At 38.9% G+C, this 21203-nt stretch overlaps 1 protein-coding gene across 1 annotated transcript in view; it reads left to right on the top strand.

The window, feature by feature from the left end:
* Window positions 1-21203, top strand: part of RPTOR (regulatory associated protein of MTOR complex 1) — a 437560-nt gene that overhangs the window by 325191 nt on the left and 91166 nt on the right. The window contains exons 21-24 of the mRNA XM_081318296.1: window positions 7282-7400; window positions 16780-16883; window positions 17846-18029; window positions 18653-18763. Coding sequence (XP_081174422.1) covers window positions 7282-7400; window positions 16780-16883; window positions 17846-18029; window positions 18653-18763 — 518 coding nt within the window. The remainder of the gene's footprint in view (window positions 1-7281; window positions 7401-16779; window positions 16884-17845; window positions 18030-18652; window positions 18764-21203) is intronic.

Below are 21203 nucleotides of genomic sequence, written 5' to 3'. Positions count from 1 at the left end.
CATGAGAGAAACACGGTTCACATTAGCACAAAATATTGCAATATTGAAATATTCTTTTCCTTTCCTGCTGGTCTTTCATTAACTTTCAAAGGAATCTCAAACACCTGAGATTTCCCAGCTGTGGTTATATAACTTCCTGCATGGAAATAAAAGTAGAAGAGGCAGAATGCTGATCAGGGAAAAAGGAGTTGTGGAGAATGCTCTTCCAGGGACACAAGCTGCCTGATGCTTTGACAGCTGCCATCTTCTTCACTTTCATCACTTTGCTTGCTTGTTTGTGTCTTCTTGAGCACATACAGTATACCAAAAGTCAAGCTTTTTCAGTGACTCCAAGTTTGACACATAACAGACATTCATAGATTGTGCCAGGTAGGAAAGGAGCATGAGAGGCCAGCAACAATCTTAAGATCTCATAAAATAACAAATGTACTCAAAAACCTGCTTTGATGTTTATTCTAATTCAAAAAATGGCACACAAATCACATGAGGTTACCCACTCCACTTGCCCATATAGAAAAGCTAATTTGACATTTCTCTGTCCTGTTTTCACAATGATTTAAAATGTTTTACCCAGATAAGTGGGCACCCCACAGTATAATGGGATGTCTGATTATATGGCCTCCATTCTCAGTTTGCACAGATGAGAAACCATCAATTTCCACTGAATACCATCCTAATTACATGAATGAGAAATCCCAATTCACCTTTCTGCATAAAAAATGTATTAGATGTTATGTGAAATATCATATCCAATAGTACTTTTACATATCTGGACATCAGAATTGGTCACTTAGTAATGTTAGGGGGGACACTTGTTAAGAGAAACAAGAGACAACACACAACAAAATTCTCACTTTAGGATCCAGAGGTTTATTTCAATTTAACACACAAATTCAGTACTTAATTTCAACAATTTATTGCAATAAGGACCAAGTGGGCTAGCGGTCATTAAGTATGACGGCTGGGCCAGGAGGCAACACCCAAATCTGTGAAGCAGGTTTTATACCTTAGCATTGTGCCCACCTCTAGCATTCCGGTGCCACCCAGTTGTTGTTGTTGTTAGTTGCGAAGTCGTGTCCGACCCATCGCGACCCTATGGACAATGTTCCTCCAGGCTTTCCTGTCCTCTACCATCTTCTGGAGTCCATTTAAGCTCACGCCTACTGCTTCAGTGACTCCATCCAGCCACCTCATTCTCTGTCGTCCCCTTCTTCTATTGCCCTCAATCTTTCCCAGCATTAGGCTCTTCTCCAGTGAGTCCTTCCTTCTCATTAGGTGGCCAAAGTATTTGAGTTTTAGCTTCAGGATCTGGCCTTCTAAAGAGCAGTCAGGGTTGATCTCCTCTAGGACTGACCGGTTTGATCGCCTTGCAGTCCAAGGGACTCGCAGGAGTCTTCTCCAGCACCAGAGTTCAAAGGCCTCAATTCTTTTGCGCTCAGCCTTTCTTATGGTCCAACTTTCACTGCCATACATTGCAACTGGGAAGACCATAGCCTTGACTATACGCACTTTTGTTGACAGGGTGATGTCTCTGCTTTTTACTGTGCTGTCTAAATTTGCCATGGCTTTCCTCCCGAGGAGCAAGCGTCTTTTAATTTCTTGACTACAGTCCCCATCTGCAGTGATCTTGGAGCCCAGGAAAATAAAATCTGTCACTACCTCCATTTCTTCCCCATCTATTTGCCAGGAATTGAGAGGGCCGGATGCCATGATCTTGGTTTTCTTAATGTTTAGTTTCAACCCAACTTTTGCACTCTCCTTCTTCACTCGCAACAAGAGACTCTTCAGTTCCTCTTCACTTTCTGCCATTAGAGTGGTATCATCTGCATATCTTAGGTTGTTGATATTTCTTCCAGCAATCTTAATTCCAACTTTTGATTCATCTAGCCCTGCCTTTCTCATGATGTGCTCTGCATATAAGTTAAATAGGCAAGGCGACAGTATACAGCCTTGCCGGACTCCTTTCCCAATTTGGAACCAATCAGTGGTTCCGTGTCCAGTTCTCACTGTTGCTTCTTGGCCCGCATATAGGTTTCTCAAGAGACAAATAAGATGTTCTGGTACTCCCATCTCTTTAAGAACTTGCCACAGTTTGTTATGATCCACACAATCAAAGGCTTTAGCATAGTCAATGAAGCAGAAGTAGATGTTTTTCTGGAACTCTCTAGCTTTCTCCATGATCCAGCGTATGTTGGCTATTTGATCTCTAGTTCCTCTGCCTCTTCGAAATCCTGCCTGTACTTCTGGTAGTTCTCGATCCACATACTGCTGGAGTCTAGCTTGTAGGATTTTAAGCATAACTTTACTAGCATGAGAAATGAGTGCAATGGTGCGATAGTTTGAACATTCTTTGGCACTGCCTTTCTTTGGAATTGGAATGTAAACTGATCTTTTCCAATCCTGTGGCCATTGTTGAGTTTTCCAAATTTGCTGGCAAATTGAGTGTAGCACTTTTACTGCATTGTCTTTTAAGATTTTGAATAGCTCAGCTGGAATACTGTCACCTCCACTAGCTTTGTTGTTGCTCAGCTTTTCTAAGGCCCACTTCACTTCACATTCTAGGATGTCTGGCTCGAGGTCAGTGACCACCTCATTGTGATTATCAGGGACGTTAAGCTCATTCTTGTATAGTTCTTCTGTGTAATTTTGCCATCTCTTCTTAATCTCTTCTGCCTCTGTTAGGTCCCTGCCATTTTGGTCCTTTATCATGCCCATTTTTGCATTGAACGTTCCCTTCATCTCCCCAATTTTCTTGAAAAGATCTCTGGTCCTCCCTATTCTATTGTTTTCTTCTATTTCTTTGCACTGTTCATTTAAGAAGGCATTCTTATCTCTTCTAGCTATTCTCTGGAATTCTGCATTCAATTGGGCGTATCTTTCTTTTTCTCCCTTGCCTTTTGCTTCCCTCCTTTCCTCAGCTATTTGCAAAGCTTCCTCAGACAGCCATTTTGCTTTCTTGCATTTCTTTTTCTTTGGGATGGTTTTGGTTGCTACCTCTTGTACAATGTTGCGAACCTCTGTCCATAGTTCTTCAGGCACTCTGTCTATCAGATCTAATTCCTTAAATCTATTTGTCACCTCTACTGTATATTCAATGGGGATATGATTTAATTCATATCTGACTGGCCTGGTGCTTTTCCCTACTTTCTTCAGTTTAAGCCTAAACTTTGCAACAAGAAGCTCATGGTCTGAGCCACAGTCAGCTCCTGGTCTTGTTTTTACTGACTGTATAGAGCTTCTCCATCTTTGGCTGCAGAGCATATAGTCAATCTGATTTCTGTGTTGACCGTCTGGTGATGTCCATGTGTAGAGCCGTCTCTTGGGTTGTTGGAAAAGAGTGTTTGCTATGACCATCGTATTCTCTTGACAAAATTCTATCAGCCTGTGCCCTGCTTCATTTTGTACTCCAAGGCCAAACTTGCCTGTTATTCCGGTTATCTTTTGGCTTCCTACTTTAGCATTCCAATCCCCCATGATGATAAGGACATCATTTTTTGGTGTTAGTTCTATAAGGTGCTGTAGGGCTTCATAGAACCGGTCAATTTCATCCTCTTCAGCACCGGTGGTTGGAGCATAGACTTGGACTACTGTGATATTGAATGGTTTGCCTTGGATTCGAACTGAGATCATTCTGTCATTTTGAGGATTGTATCCCAGTATTGCTTTTCCTACTCTTTTATTGACTATGAAGGCTACTCCATTTCTTCTGAGGGATTCTTGCCCGCAGTAGTATACCTGATGGTCATCTGAATTAAATTCACCCATTCCTGTCCATTTTAGTTCGCTGATACCTAAGATGTCGATGTTCAGTCTTGTCATCTCTTGTTTGACCACGTCCAGCTTTCCTTGATTCATGGATCTTACATTCCAGGTTCCTATGGAGAAAAAATCTTTACAGCATCGGACTTTCCTTTCACCACCAGACACATCCACAGCTGAGCGTCCTTTCGGCTTTGGCCCAGTCGCTTCATTCTTTCTGGCGCTACTAGTACTAGCCCTCTGCTCTTCCCCAGTAGCATATTGGACGCCTTCCGACCTGAGGGGCTCATCTTCCAGCGTCATATCGTTTTGCCTTTTGGTACTGTCCATAGGGTTTTCATGGCAAAGATACTGGAGTGGGTTGCCATTTCCTTCTCCAGTGGATCACGTTTTGTCAGAACTCTCTGCTATGACCTGTCCGTCTTGGGTGGCCCTGCACGGCATAGCTCATAGCTTCATTGAATTACGCAAGCCCCTTCGCCACGACAAGGCAGTAATCCATGAAGGGGTGCCACCCAGTAGCCATCCCATTTCCCTCCCAGTTCCCTTTTCTTGTCAAACACATCATCACATTTCTGGGATCCCTTCTTTCAGGTCATTTCCCTATTCTTGGAACTGACCATTAGGTTAGTTCCTTATTCTTCCATTGTTGCCCTGGTTACTGGGCTACTTCCTTGTTCTGCTTTGTCTTTGTCCTAATCACCATTTTCCTCTCTACCATTCCTACATGTGTCATTGCAAAGATACACCCATACACAGGGTTTAGTTCCTCTTTTCTCCTTTGTTCTTGTTCAGTGTTTTGTTTTTCTTAAGAATTTGCGCCAAACACAAATAGTCATCATCTTCCTATGAAAAGGTCAACAAAGGAGATAAAAGCTAAGTGCTAGGTAGCAAGTTCAAATCTAAATATGATTTAAATTATTTAGTTCACTCATAGGAATAATTAATTTTTCCTTTCACAGTAATTATCCACAATTGTTTCAGCTTTGAGGAAAATGCCTGTTTTCCACTATTGGTACTACTGTGGACACTTGCATGTCCAGACAATCTGCCAGATCACCACTCAGAGTTCCATTATTTAGACCGGTGGCCATATAAATTTATTAAATAAATAGAATGAGCAGTCATTTGATGAAGAGAAGCCAAAATAACTTTTTTGCAAGAGAGGGAACGATAATTCTGGGGCAATGAAAATTAAAAATAAGACTTCATTATAAAAACACCTGAACAATTATTTATCAAAAACTTTTAGCATCATGTTTAATACCACCAATTCTACTGACCATATCAAGCCATATATCATGGTTACAAACTGCCTGTTGATCCAGTGGCTCTGTTACTGTTAAACCATATTGTAAATGGCCACAGTAATAAGATTTCCTTTCTGACTATTTACAATGACCATGGAGACGTCCTCAGACAAGCGCTGGCTCTTCGGCTTTGAAACGGAGATGAGCATCAGCCCATGGAGTTGGAAACAACTAGCACGCATGTGCGGGGGAACCTTTACCTTTACCTAATTTATATTCATCTTCAAATTCTTGATTTTCCATGCAAATAATACTGTGGTTAACCTTTAACAGCAGGCCTAGATTTTTAAAAACCACCATTCTGTTGAACAAGCTGTACTAACCTGGTCTGCATATATTGCAATACTATCATTGCAGGAAGTCACCCTACATCAAAAACAAAACAATCATTGGTTTATCATATAATTGTGTGATTATGTAAGAATTAGACCACTGAAGCATTGATAATTGAAGGAGGCGGTGGTGAGACCTCTCCTCAAGAAGCCCGCCTTGGAGCCAGCTGTGTTAAATAACTTTCGTCCGGTCTCCAACCTTCACTTTCTTGCAAAGGTTGTTGAGAGTGTGGTGGCGCATCAGCTCCCTCTGGTCCTGGATGAAGCGGATTATCTAGACCCGTGCCAATCGGGTTTCAGGCCCGGTTACAGCACGGAGACGGCATTGGTCGCTCTGGTGAATGATCTCTGGAGGGCCCGGGACAGGGGATATTCCTCTGTCCTAGTCCTATTAGACCTCTCGGCGGCTTTCGATACCATCGACCATGGTATCCTGCTGCGGCGTCTCAGGGGATTGGGAGTGGGAGGCACAGTTCTTCAGTGGTTCTCCTCCTATCTCCTGGGACGCTCGCAGTCGGTGTTGGCAGGAGGGCAGAGGTCGACCCCAAGGTCTCTCGTTTGTGGAGTTCCTCAGGGGTCGGTCCTCTCGCCTCTCCTGTTCAACATCTACATGAAACCGCTGGGTGAGATCATTCGTGGTTTTGGAGTGGGTTATCATCAGTATGCTGATGACACCCAGCTTTTCATCTCGACCCCAAACCACATCAGTGATGCCCTCGACGTGATGTCCCGTTGCCTGGAAGCGGTCCAGGAATGGATGGGGAGGAACAGGCTTCAACTCAACCCGGACAAGACTGAATGGCTGTACATACCGGCATGTCAGGATATTCAGAGTATTCCATCTCTTAATATCGGGGGCGAGTTATTACCCCCCATAGATAAGGCTCGCAACCTGGGTGTCCTCTTAGATTCACAGCTCTCCTTAGAAGATCACATAGGAGCTGTGACTAGAGGGGCCTTCGCTCAGGTTCGTCTGGTGCGCCAGCTGCGACCCTATCTGGACCTGGATGTCTTGCGTACAGTCACCCATGCACTTGTGACCTCTCATCTTGACTACTGCAATGCTCTTTACATGGGGCTGCCCTTGAGAACCACTCGGAAGCTTCAGCTGGTACAGAGTGCAGCTGCACGAATGCTTTTGGGGGTTTCCCGATACTCCCATATTACACCTCTGCTCCGTGAGCTGCACTGGCTTCCAGTTGCCTTCCGGGTGAAATTCAAGGTGCTAGTGATGACATACAAAGCCCTACATGGCGTGGGTCCGGATTACCTACGGGAGCACCTACTGCCAGCGTCAACACCCCTCCGTCCTGTGCGCTCCCACAGAGAGGGCCTCCTCAGGGTGCCACCGGTCAGAGAATGTCGGCTGGTGACCCCCAGGGGGAGAGCATTCTCGGTGGGTGCGCCAATCCTTTGGAACCGCTTACCAGCTGAAATCCGGATGGCCCCCGACCTTCGCTCCTTCCGGCGTGATCTAAAAACCTATCTATTCCAACAAGCCGGCCTGGCCTGATGGATTTGGGGTTTTATTTGTTTTATTGTTGCTTTATTGTATGCTCACTTTGCTCTGTACACCGCCCTGAGTCCTCCGGGAGAAGGGCGGTATATAAAACAAACAAATAAATAAATAAATAAATAAATAAATAAATAAATAAATAAATAAATAAATAAATAAATCTACGTTTGTGAGTTAAGCACTTAGCTCAGCCTATAACATGTTACAAAGCACTCTGCATATTAATAGCAGCATGATCTTATTTTTGTTTATTTACAATTGTCTGATATATTGTCACTATCCTGAGATCATCATATAAAATGACAATTTGGCAACTGGATTTCACTCAGACATATTTTCTTGCTTTATTCCTCTTTGTTTCCAGGGGTGTCTTTCAATAGTATTTATACCCAAATTTGGAGAGTTCTCTTACACTTGGCTGCTGATCCATACCCTGATGTTTCAGACCTGGCTATGAAAGTGTTGAACAGCATTGCTTACAAGGTAAATTTGAGGGGGTGGGGTGGGGTGAGTGTTATTTTATCAGTTAGCGAGTTTGTCATATAATTTGTGATAGGATATTTTCAATAAATTTGTTCAGTTAGCTGTCTCTTTGCATTCATGCAGGTAATTCTTGATTTAAAACCCTCCACTTAATGACTGTTGAAAGTTACAACGGCATTGAGAAAAAAAGTGACTTATGACCAGTTCTCATACTTATAAGCATTCCCACAGTCGTGTGATCAAACTTTAGATGCTTGGCAATTGGCACATATTTACAATGATTGCTGCGTCCTGGGGTTCTGGGGTTGTCATTTGCAACCTTTCTAGGCAGCTTCCGACCAGCAAGTCAATGGGGGAAACCAGATTCACTTAACAGCCGCATGTTTCACTTAACTGTAGTGATTCACTTAAGGACCATAGCAAAAAGTTCGTAAAATGGGGAATTACTCACTTAACAACTGCCATGCTTAGCAGTGTAAATTTTGGGCTCCATTGGGGTCATAAGTCGAGGCCTCTCTGTATTCTGCCTTCAACATAGAGTCATGGACTAAAAAAGAAGTTTTATTCTCTTCAAAAAGTTAGTAGTCTACATTGGCTAGAGGCACCAGGGGAGAAAGGAAAATAATAAAAAAATATAAAATTATACAATAATATCCATATTATAATATGTTTAAAATATAGTTTGGGTTTATATCCTCCTGTTACTTGGGCTGTTTCCTTCCCCCAAACACACAGAGTAAGCAACTATCCACCCTAGACTACCTCACTAATCTTATAAGCCTTGCAGATCATTAAAAGTTTTTGATGGGAATCATGCACCAGATAAGATTGGGGGACCATATTCCTGTAGGAAATTAGCTTCCAAGCCCTATATTTATGTTTTCATTGGTACCTTATTTTTGTGGAGCTCAACTTTTTAATTAAATAAATAACCTTGCTCCCTCTTTTCATAAAGAAAATTCATAGAGGTTATACAGACACTTAAATAGCGATACTGTATGACTGTCAAATGTTTGACAGCTCAAGATTTGGTGGCCTTGAAATTGGCAGACTGATACAGGAGAGAGTAACCACAAAATCTGAGATTTGGCAAATAGCAGTGGAATAAGGTACTTTATGGCCAAGTATTTCAACAGTCTCTAATTATTTAGTTGCTACTCATTTTCTCTGTTTCCTTTTCTTTGGGCTTTTATATCATTATGTTGGATAAATAAATTGTGAAGTTTTACATGTGGCATACTTATTCAGTGAGTCTTTTATCCTGCTGATAATTGATGTTTTCTGCCAGCATAAGAATTTCTGGACTGTATCCAGAAAGCATTATGCATTTTTCCAGCTTTATAAAGAAGATAATAGGAAAAATGATACAGTATAGCCTAGCTGAAAGAGGGAAGCAGTAGAAAGCTAAGTATTTGATGAATATATGAATGTTATCCTGTATTTAAAAAAGTATTTGAACAACTGTGTCCCATAAATTAATATTGAAGAAATATGGAAGTCACAATTGCCGTGTGATAGTTATTAGCACCACTGAGTGAAAAAACCAACAGTCTGTTTTAGCAAAGGTTTTTTTAGGAAAAGATTTATTCAGTTTTTCACTCTAAATGGGTTTTAGAAACATGACTGGGTCGTGTTTCTAAAATGTAAAAAATGGGGAAACAATCAAAATGTTTTAAAGCTTTTATATAAGATTTCAAGAATGAGATCATCAATGTTTTGTGTGATTTGGGGTTCCTTTTAAGTTTTTCTTTATTTTGTAATTGGCAGCAGACCATAAAATATCTGAAAATATCACCAACTTCTGCTTAGGTGTTATTAGAGTGTTTCTCTGAACTGTCATTGTTGTGTACATAACTGAAGTGCTTAATTGACAGTGAATTTAATATTTAAACCCAGGTTTGTAGAGAAGAAACAGAAAAGAATATAATAAAGAAAGAAAATGTATAAAAATGTGGCTTCCAACCTTTATTACAAGTATAAACAAATTTATTAATTATTTACTCTCTCTTAAATGTTACAACATTTATTTTTTCATCCTATATTCTATCTTATCTATAAACAGATCCATAAAATAACAACTTTTTAGTCTCAATGTCAATAGAAAATGTAGTCAGAGGTAACAACATATCTTATTTTAACCGTGATTAAATAAACCAACTTTATATTCCTTCCTTTCACTTCTAACAGCCCTAATCTTATCATAGAATCTGATCTCTTTTCATTTTTTTCTTTGTCCCACTGCACAGAATTCTTAAAGGCTTTAACAAATCTCTTTAGTAAATCAAGTAGGTGACTCTCTTGGCTTGTCATTTTTATTTCCTTTTAAATGTTAAAGTGTCATCCACTTTCTTTTCTAGATCTAGTGAAACATCCTTTTCTAAATCATTATCTTGGTCTGCCAGCTGTAAATTCTGTTTCAATACCATCTTTATTTTTCTGCTTTTGTTGTTTCTTCAATAACATCTTTTGGACATAGTCTATCCATAGAAGCAATATCATTACTGACACTGTTGATATTGTGGCTACTATTTTCTGATTCCATTCTTCAAAAGTCTCCTTCAGTATTTTTATTGCTATAATCATTTTGAAGGCCTGTATATCTTTACCTAAAATCTTTTGTCTCTTCTAGTGTACAGTTTTTAAAATCATGATATTTTAATCCATGTTTTGTTTTGTAATAACCAGATGTGATCTACTTCCCACAAGAAGCTGTTTGTACTTTATAATTAATTCCAAATTTTTTACAAAGTTTTTGCAATTAATTATAAAGTACAAACAGCTTCTTATTTTTCAATATTCCAATTTTGGATCCTTAGTCAGCCTTATAACTTTCTAAGAACAAAATCTGATATTTTTTTTTTGTCGTTTAGTTCAGATTCTTTAAATTCTTAGGCTTATAACACTTAGATGTATATACCTCTTCACAGTGCTTTATAGCCCTCTCTAAGTGGTTTACAGAGTCAGCATATTGCGCCCAACAATCTGGGTCCTCATTTTACCGACCTTGGAAGGATGGAAGGCTGAGTCAACTTTGAGCCGATCAGAATCAAACTGCTGGCCGTTGACAGTCAGCAGAATAAGCCTGCAGTACTACTTTCTAACCACTATGCCCCCACAGCTCTTATGTTATATATAGTTAAACTTATATAACTTATAAACTTTCCTTTTGTTCAGGATTAAAGGCAGATTCACCTGGTATTTTCACATTTGTCATTCTGAGGGCCTCTAATAAGCTAATGAGAAATTTTTGAAAGTGATTAGAAAGTGAGGTTTGCAAACTTAACTTCCCTTTAAAAGTCTCCACTACGGTAGCTAGCAAGATAGCTAATCCAATTGTCTCTCAGTGTCCAAGCCTGGGAAAAACAGCTTTTCTGTGACCTCCTCAGGGGGTACAGCTGTCCACACTTGAGTGATCTCTCACCCTATTCTTATCTGAATATCAAAGAACCAGTATACTCATTGGTCCCTTTGCCACAGTCATCAACTTCATGTTTTTAATATGAAAAGTTGAATGCATATAGACACATATACATCCCTACATACATACATACATGTATGCATACATACATATCAAAGCTATGTTGATGGATGGAAGGATAGATAATACTGGTTGGGAAAACTCAAGGAAGAGAGCTGGCGATGGTTTTATTAAAATCAGAATACATCCTTGTGTTTCTAGCACAAGGTACCTATTAGTGAGATCTAGTTACCTTCACAGAGAATTTATTGAGAACCAAGAGATTTAGTTACATCTAGATCTAAAAGGAAAACATTTTATTTGCTTGGGTTCATTATATAGATTACATAGAAATATTGTATTTGTAGTTGCTGTTTCAAAGTTTATATTTTCTATGCAGCTTATTTTAATTTCTTGTTGTGTGTGTGTGTGTGTGTGTGTGTGTGTGTGTGTGTGTGTAGCTTGATAAGATTAAAAATGCGAATCCCAGGCATGTTAAAATTAACAAACTAAACAAACACTGGGATGGAATAAGAAAAACTAAAACAGTTTTTATTGCTAAAAGATCAAGCTTTCGTTGGCTAACTGCCAACGTCGTCAGGATGGAAACGCTGGGGTGGGGTGGGGAGATCGCGTTTATACTGCTGGTGTCTGCACTCTGCTCATGGAGCGTGTCACCGGTCTGTTTGTTGAGGTCGGCCGTATTTCTTTGAGTTGTTGCGCATCCGTTTTTGGGGGATGTAGTTGTCTCTGGGTATCTGTTGTTAAAAGTGAATTGCTGATAGTTCCATGTGTTATAGCCATAGCTCTAGTCGTTGCCCGTGTTCTCATAACAGAGGTCCTAAATGGTTGTTGCTCTTCTTCCCTGTGTTCTACATTGCAGGGTGGTTGTGTGTTGGTGCAATGTTGATTTTGATACAATGAGGCATTCTGTGAATGCTTGCGCTGTTTGCCTTCATATCGCGCACATCGTTCCTCTTCCCAATTCCTTAGTGCCTGGTATGCAGGGGGGAGGTCTATGTGCTGGTTGATAGAGGAGTGGTTTGAAAACCAAGCTTCCTTAAACAAGCGGCCGCCTTTAGTGTTGTCACTGGCAATTGCCTCGGTCTCTGTTAGATTAAAGACGTGGTTGTGTGTAGCCATGTGTGCCCACACCTGTGAATGTACCCGTTGTTTCTGCAGACACGATAAAGGTGGCGTCTTTCTTCCCTTTTTGCCTTATTCGTGCTGCAATGCGTGTCTATACGTCTAAAGATGGTCCTAATACAGCTGGCCTTGTGGGTTGTGGGGTTATTACTTTTGTAATGAAGTATCCTGTCAGTATGGGTGGATTTACGGTAGACCGATGTGTGTAACAAGCTGTCAGGTTGACGTCTAACCAACACATCTAAAAAGGCCAAAGCCCCATTGGTCTCCTCTTCCGCAGTGAAGAGGATATCAGGATAGATGGAATTGAGCTTCCTCATCAGCCTGTCCTTGTCCTGCCTTTTGACGATCACAAAGGTGTTGTCCACATATCTCACCCAATACTTGGGGCAATACATGGACATCACCCGGGTCTCTAACTGTTGCAGGACTGCCTCTGCAATGACACCAGACATGAGGGACCCCATAGGGGTGCCCTTCACCTGTTCATAAATGGTGCCTTGAAACGTAAAAAACGTTTTCAGGCATAGGGACGTAAGCTGAAGCAGATCTTCATTGCTAAGTGAATCTTGATGCTGCCCCGCTCCCTGCTGTTGCAAGCGGTCCCCAATTACAGCAAGTGCTAAATCTTGTGGAATTGAGGTGAAAAGGGAGGTGACATCATAGGAAACCATGATCTCCCCCTCCTCTATGCTGACGGATCTAATTTTCTCTAAAAATTCACTAGAGGAGTTCACAGTGGTGTCATTGTTCATTACTAGATATCTTAACCTGCCATATTGCCATTTGGCCAGCCCCGAGGTTGGAGTTCCCCTAAACGACACGATAGGTCTTAGGGGAGCTCCTTCCTTAAGGATCTTGGGGAGGCCATAAAATCTGGCAGTAGGCGCGTCTTTGGGGCGCATAGTTCTTAAAACCTCCTCCCCTATTTTCCCTTGCCGTTTTAATCTATCCAGTACCTTGGAAATTTGGTTCCTGAGGGTTGTCATAGGGTCTTTTTTGACAGTCCAATAGGCGCTGGTGTCATTGAGCAGTGTGAGAGCTTTGTGGATATAATCAGGTCGGTCCATTACGACTGTTGCTCTGCCTTTTTCAGCTGGGAGGATGACAATGGATGTGTCATCCTGTAATTGCTTTAGGGCTTCTTTTTCAGTAACTGATAATGTTTGGCAGCGTCTATGAGTCATAAGTAGGCTTGTGATGCGGTGCCTGATAGAGCCCCTGGTCTCTTCATTAATATTCACTTGTTGGATAGCTGATTCAAAGGCTACCACAAAGTCCACAGTGCGCACATCCATTAGGTTGTAACCTGCATCACGTTGTAACAATTCGAGTTGTTTGTAAGAAAGCGTCTTAGATGATAAATTGTGTACCAAATCATTGTTAGAACCAGGGTTGCTTATTGCGCATATATATATATATATATATACACATATTATATATACATACATATTATATATATATACATATTATATATATATACATATAGATTTATATATATATATATATACACATATTATATATACATACATATTATATATATATATATATATATATATATATATATATATATATATATATATATATATATATATATATATATATATATATATATATATATATATATATATATATATATATATATATATATATATATATATATATATATATATATATATAAAGGTAAAGGTTCCCCCGCACATGCGTGCTAGTCGTTTCCGACTCTAGGGACCGGTGCTCATCTCCGTTTCAAAGCCGAAGAGCCAGCGCTTGTCCGAGGACGTCTCCGTGGTCATGTGGCCGGCATGACTAGACGCCAAAGGCGCACTTTTTCTACTTGCATTTTTACATATATGTATATATATGTTTTCTGAGGTTTTTGCGGGTGTTCGTATGTGGATCTTTGGTTATTCGGGTTGTTTTTTTTCCCCCCGCGTAGAACTAGAGGTGTAGGGGCGACGTTTCGACGGAATCCCATCCGTCATCATCAGGCTGGTGCCTTCTGCTTCCTTCTTCTGGAAGGAAGCAGAAGCCACCAGCCTGATGATGATGGATGGGATTCCGTCGAAACGTCGCCCCTACACCTCTAGTTCTACGCGGGGAAAAACCCGAATAACCAAAGATCCATATATATATATATATATATATATATATATATATATATATATATATATATATATATATATATATATATATATATATATATATATATATATACATATATATATATATATAGAGAGAGAGAGAGAGAGAGAGAGAGTCTCGGGTTTCTTCCCGCGTTCCTTTCATCTTCAGAAAGTTGTGGCGACGTTTCGACGAAATCACATCCGTCATCATCAGGCCGGAGTGTTCCTCCTGCTGCTTCCAGGAGCAATGCAATGGAAGCAGCAGGAGGAACACTCCGGCCTGATGATGACGGATGTGATTTCGTCGAAACGTCGCCACAACTTTCTGAAGATGAAAGGAACGCGGGAAGAAACCCGAGACTCTAGATCTACACATACAGACACCCGCGAGAATCTACGAAAACATATATATATATATATATATATATATATATATATATATATATATATATATATATATATATATGTATGTATGTATGTATGTATGTATGTATGTATGTATGTATGTATGTATGTATGTATGTATCCTTTATCATGTTTTGATTTAATAATGTCTTTTAGCCCAAACTTTTCTTAACTATCCTGACATTGTAGATTTAGTTTTGGATATTCTCTTGTGCTGGTTAATAGTTGCAAGAAGGTTAAGTAAGTACATAGAAGAAGGGTACAGTATTACAAATTGCATCCTTAATGGAGCTAGATAGTAGAAAGCTGCCTGACAGAAATTTCTGTCATGCTGGAATGCACATGTTTGTCAGGAGGTATTAGCAAACTAACCCTTCATTTTACTTTCTCCTCATGAATATACATGAGCTGGGAATTAACCCCTTTTTGTCCCAGTGATATGATGATCCAACCGCTATCTCCATTTCAAGGGATTTGAGGGAAACTAAATGCATCAGCTTCAAGTAAGTATTATTTTCCTCCCCTTATAACTCCATTCTGGCTGCATGTTAAGGGACCATGGGAAGGTTTAGATTCAGAAGAGCAAGAACCCCCCTAGAATGCCTACTTTGTACCAGGGCCATAATTAGAGATTGGTTGGCAGAACAACAAAAACTGTTGTGCTTTCTGTCAATGGGGAGTTTAAAGAGATAAATTTCTTTTTCTCACTTACTTTACAAAAGTAGATTTGCTAAATTTTACCCAGCTGCTAGATTATGGTCTGCATAAGTTAATATAACTAGAATCTTTCATAGCTGACTTTGAATCAAAAAGAGTAGAGGAAATAGCTAACACTAGTATAATTTGCTAGTTATTTAAAAATGAGCTGGCATTTTAAGCTGCTTAAAATAATTAGATGGGGAAGAAACCCTTTTTTTTACAGCCATAGAAGATAATCAAATTATCTTACGTTTTATGATTGAATGTATGGTCTTAACAGAAGAAAGCTGATTAAGAAAAATAATAATAATAAATAAACCTAGAACTTGTTGCCAAGGAATTCCACGATTGGCTTTTCAGAAGACAAAGTCAGTTTGACCTCCAGATATAACTTTTGCAAGCAGTAACTTTTCTTACTACTTTAGCTAGAGCTAGTGCTGTATTACTGCACATTTACTAACTATTCATCCTCTCAAGGCCATAACATACTTAGAGTGGGGGAAAGACAACTCTTTCTTTCTTTTCTGATGGCATAGTGCATTTTTTTTAAATAAAATCATCTAGTATTTGGAGATATCAAAAGAAACAAGCCATTTTCAAGGCCCATGCAGCCAGGTGAGTGCTTGAGGAGAAATAATAAGTGCTCTTTGTGTGTCCTTAACAGCACTGGGTGTAAAGAGCAGATGCAGATTCTCTTGGAAGGTTGTCTTCTGTTTATGCTATGTATTTCTACAGGTTCCCAAATGTCTTGTTGATTACTTTTCACACCATTTTTAATACAACTGCTGAGATCTTAATAGCCATCAACAGTCTTTTTTCATTTGATAGATTCCTATAAGTGAAGATTTTCCTGCATCAGAAACTTCATGGCTATACGCCTTCTCTTTCTATCCTTCTCCCTTTGCCCAGAATCTCAAGAAGTGGCAAATGAGATTTATCCTTATATCTTTGGGGAACCATAGGAAATGTGTTGTATTTATTTTGTTGCTCCATTTTATTTATTGCATCAGAAGCTAATGTAACACATCAACCGAGCATCTCAAGGGAAGTTCAAATAAAGGACCATGGTTTGAATCATCAAGTAATTTTTCACCCCTCAGCCTACTGGGAATATTTGATCTTATAGGCCTTGACAAATTATTTTGTTGTTAAAGTATTATTAACTCTACTTCTTCTGTTTATGAATTATTCTTCCTTCTGGGAAAAAATTGATATGTGAAGGTTCTTGAGTTTAGGCAACAGTTAAGTTTTGTCATGCTGTACTAAGTTTGGTCCTAAACTGATTTTAGTCTTACCTGAAAAATTGTCTCAAGGTTTTACTGCAATCATTAACATGGTATAGAGACTAAAGTAGCATATTAAAGTGGAATCTTGGTGGTGGGTAGATGGTATGAGCTAGATTCTTCTTTGATAGGCATGCAGTAGTATAGCAATACTTTCTTAGTGCTGGAGAGTGACTCTACTTTCCTTTATTTCCAAATGTGAAAACCATACTAAGCAGAGGTTGGCATCTGTTTCTCTCACTTGCTAATTTTTTGTTTCCTAGGCAACTGTAAATGCCCGCCCCCAGCGCATCCTTGACACATCCTCTGTCACGCATTCTGCCCCAGCCAGTCCTACTAACAAAGGCATGCATATACATCAAGTAGGGTAAGTTGCCTATATGTTTGATCCTGTGCCATATTCTAATTTAAAAGGGGTGTATTATACAAATATTATCCATTGTGCAACTTATTTGAAACTACTTGTCTATTTATGAGATATTTTTTTCTGAGAGAGCTTTTAAGGATACCTTTTCTTTCCCTATCTAATGTCCCTCTAGTGTAGTGTTTGCGATGAAGACAGCAACACCTCAAGTGTCCTTCTGAATTAACTCTGATTCATTCCCCATTAGTACTAAAGCTTTTAGTCAAAGGAAGCATAAACAACACTGCTCATGACTCAGTATAAGAGTCAGGATGGAAAGAAACTTATCTTTGTGCCATAAAGATCTTTATCATATAATATCGAAAAGGTGACAGATACATTGGGAGCCACTTGCATTATGCACTGAACTTTCAGGCTTTATAGAATACATATTTTTTTTCAGAAGATAGATTCATTCCTGTGTTGGGGAAAAAATGCAAAGGCTTTGTTGCCCCAAACATCATGCTGAGATGTAGAAAAACACCTATTTGGATATATCTTTCCTCCTACAATTTTACTGGGGCAAAGAGCAGTGAGGGAGGAGGGCAAAGGCTGGGAGAGGGGACTATAGCTTACAAATACTATTATCTACAAAAATTAAAGTTAATTGTTAAGGTACTAGGCTAGAAACCGGGAAACTGTGAGTTCTAGTTCCATCTTAGCCAAAAAACTGACTTGGTGTCACTCTACTAAGAACTAGTCTAGGAAATTGCCTGGGGATGAAAACTGACTCAAAGTTGCACGCCCCACAAATACAAACACACCCACAAGAATAAACTAAAGTGGCAAGTAAGAGGAAAGGTTTTGAGCAGCAGTCACTAAATAAAAATCAGTTATAGTACAGGTTAAGTTTTTGCCTTGCCTTAGAAAAAAATTCTTAATGCAATCTTCATATTTTCACTCTTATTTTCATTTCCTATTATTAGAGGGTCACCACCAACTGCCAGTACCAGCAGCTCTAGTTTGACCAATGACGTGACAAAACAGACTGTCAATCGGGACATCTCATCTGTAAGACCTGCAAATGTTGGCAACATGGGAGTGCAGTACACTCCCCACTCCCACCAGTTTCCTAGGACAAGGAAAATGTTTGACAAAGGCCCAGATCAGGTGAGATGGTCATCCTTGCAGCAGTTCTTTCAACATGCACTTGAGTAGTATTTCTATTCCTCAGGCAGGATTTTGTTCCCCCTGTTTTATTTCTTCCTGCATTTTTCATTAATCTATCTATTAGTTTTAGATTTCTGTAAACTTAAGTTAATGTTTTGTAACCAAGAAATTTTTCACATGCAACAATTTTACCTTGAACTATTGAAAAGTGTGAATTGGTGTTATTGGAGTCTTCCTATATAAGGAGAAGCACCTTAAATTGGAGTTGCACCTATAGACAATTCTTTATTTTATATATATATAGGTCATGGTTGTTCCAAAGGTGATTTTCCAAAAGGAAGCTGGACTTTCTTTGTTTTTTTCTATGAAAACATTTCACTTTTCATCCAAGAAACCTCTTTAGTTTTGAAGTCCAGTTGCCTTTTGGGGAAAAAAACATCTTTGGGATGATATGAAAGTCACAAATTCTATCTGTAACCTTATCTGGCAATCTTCGTGTATAATGAACAGTATTTTATTAGTATGGCAATTAATGATACATTGAATTTATCTGAGAAAGAGACCATGTAGATTCCTTAACTAAAGCACAGATATTTCTCTTCCTTCATTTTTCTCCTTAATAGATAACTGATGATGCTGATGATGCTGTAGGTCCCAAAAATTTCATGTCAGCAGCAATGCAGACAGGGTTTTGTGATTGGAGTGCTAAGTATTTTGCCCAGCCGGTAATGAAGGTACAGTCAAATTTTATTTTCATGAATCTTTTCTAAAAACATGTAAAAAGGTAAAGGTTCCCGTGCACATGCATGCTAGTCGTTTCCAACTCTAGGGGCCGGTGCTTATCTCCGTTTCAAAGCCAAAGAGCCAGCGCTTGTCCGAGGACATCTCCGTGGTCATGTGGCCGACATGACTAGATGCCAAAGGCGCACGGAACGCTGTTACCTTCCCACCGTAGTGTTCCCTATTTTTCTACTTGCATTTTTACGTGCTTTCGAACTGCTAGGTTGGCAGAAGCTGGGACGAGTAACGTGCTCACTCTGTTACGCGGCACAAAACATAAAACCATACAAATGCACAACTCCATAAAAAAACAGTTTGCACACAAATACACATTTACACACACAGCAACACACACATAGTGTGTGTGTGTGTAAATTTGTGTGTAAATGTGTGTACATACACATACACACATATATACAAGACTATAATGCAATGAAAACAAATCTGAGTAACTAACTTAAGGCAGCTTATTAGCATGATCATCACCTAGATCAGGGGTAGGCAACCTTGGCTCTTTTATGACTCATGGACTTCAACTCCCAGAATTCCTGAGCTGGCTCAGGAATTCTGGGAGATGAAGTCCACAAGTTATAAAAGAGCCAAGGTTGCCTACCCCTGACCTAGATGATCAGCTGAATAAAAAAAGGTGTTTACAGCCTGCTTGAAGGCCCGGGAATTGGGAACATTCCTTCTCTTGGACAGTAGGATGTTTGAAAGGGCAAGGAGAGCCACTGAGGAGCCACGTTGTTGGATCCCCACCTTTTCACCTCCTCTGTGATGGGAACCTTCCACCTTCCTTTCCTCAGAGTCAGCAAAGCAAAGACCAGCCAAACCTGGGCTGGATAGACAGACTTCCTGATGTTTAGGGACTAAGCCATGTAGAACTTTAAAGATGACAACCATCACTCTGCATAGGGCTTAGAAGCAAACCAATTAGTAACACAATAACATTAGCATAGGTTTTATATTATTCAGTCTGCTAATTCTGATTAAAAGACAGACTACAATATTTGAAACCAGTAGAAGCATCTGAAGAAATATTTCAGTGGAGAATAAGTTTAACATTAGGGTTAGCTTCTTTGAAATCCATGCTAAAAAGTGTTACAAAAATCAAGTTCAGTTTTTATAGATAGCACTATTTTTTCCTTCATATTGCTTTTACCATTTTGGCTTCGAACCATTTTTTAGGGAAACATTTAGGTGGGCATTAGGGTTAAAGTTAGGCTTCCTTGAAGTCTCTTAATAATTTGATCAGGTAAGATTTTTATGGATAATGGTAGTTTTTGGTTCATAAGAGACTCATAGGATTTTTTTCATGAAAATCTTTAGAAGTGTATTGCAGTAAGCTTAGGATTTTGCTTCCTTGAAGCCTCTGCTAAAATCTAATATGATAGTTGGTCTCTGGTTGAATTTCAATAGATACTGGTAGCCTTTGCTTCATATTAGACTTACAATTTTGACTTGATTTGATATTAGGAAAAGTATTTAACAAAAACTAATAAAAATTTATTCAAGAATAAATATTCCCCAAAACTATAATGGTAAACATTTTAAGATGGAGAAATTTGAAACTATTCTGGTTAGAACAAAATCACAGTGCTAAAATAAACATTTCATCAAATATTTTTGTTTTTTGTTGGTTTCAAAAATAAACAAAAACAAACATTAAACATTAAAATAAGTACTGAAGAGAAAATATTACATGTCTACCGGAAAAAAAATTCACATGGTCTAATAAAAGATCATGGGCAAAAAAGACTGAGAAAATTAAGAAGCACTGGGAATAGCAAACTTTAAATTGTACTACTATGCAAGTTCTTAATTGAGATAACTGATTGGATTACAACATTGTTTGTTTGCTTGCTTGCTTGTTTGTAGGACTATAGTAGTTTTTGATTCATCTTACTGTTAGGACTTAGCCGGTCAGTGCTTAGAATAAATTTATGGGTACTAAGAATTTAGAGAGTAAAGAACAATTAAAAGAGGTAGCGAAAGTACAGTTTTTAATGCAAATAAAAATTGTTTTAGAGTTAAGTAAAAAGGGTTTAGTAAAGAAATTCCATAAGAATGAATGGAATTAAAAACTGAAATGATGAAATTATTTGGGATGAAATAGATAAGAAAATACCGGTGGGAGTATTTTAGAGATTTATATGCAAATGATAGTTATTTGTTAAAGTGCAGAATTAAAATAAATGCTTGTAAGTATTAGTATATAAGAAAAAAAATGAATGAAAAGAAAGTCATAAATGTTGTGAGAGGGCTAAAAATAGTAAACTTGCAGGTGTAGAGTTAAAAATGTTAAAATACAGGAATGTTTTACTTATGGGGTATCCATGCAACTTGTTTAAATGTAAAGACTGGCTAATGATTGCAAGAATCCTATTATTTCTC

This window comes from Vipera berus (assembly GCF_964194415.1).
Source record: "Vipera berus genome assembly, chromosome: 2".
In the NCBI taxonomy this organism is placed as follows: Eukaryota; Metazoa; Chordata; class Lepidosauria; order Squamata; family Viperidae; genus Vipera; species Vipera berus.
The sequence above is the reverse complement of the archived record's forward strand: the minus strand, read 5'-3'. Positions and strand labels throughout refer to the sequence as shown.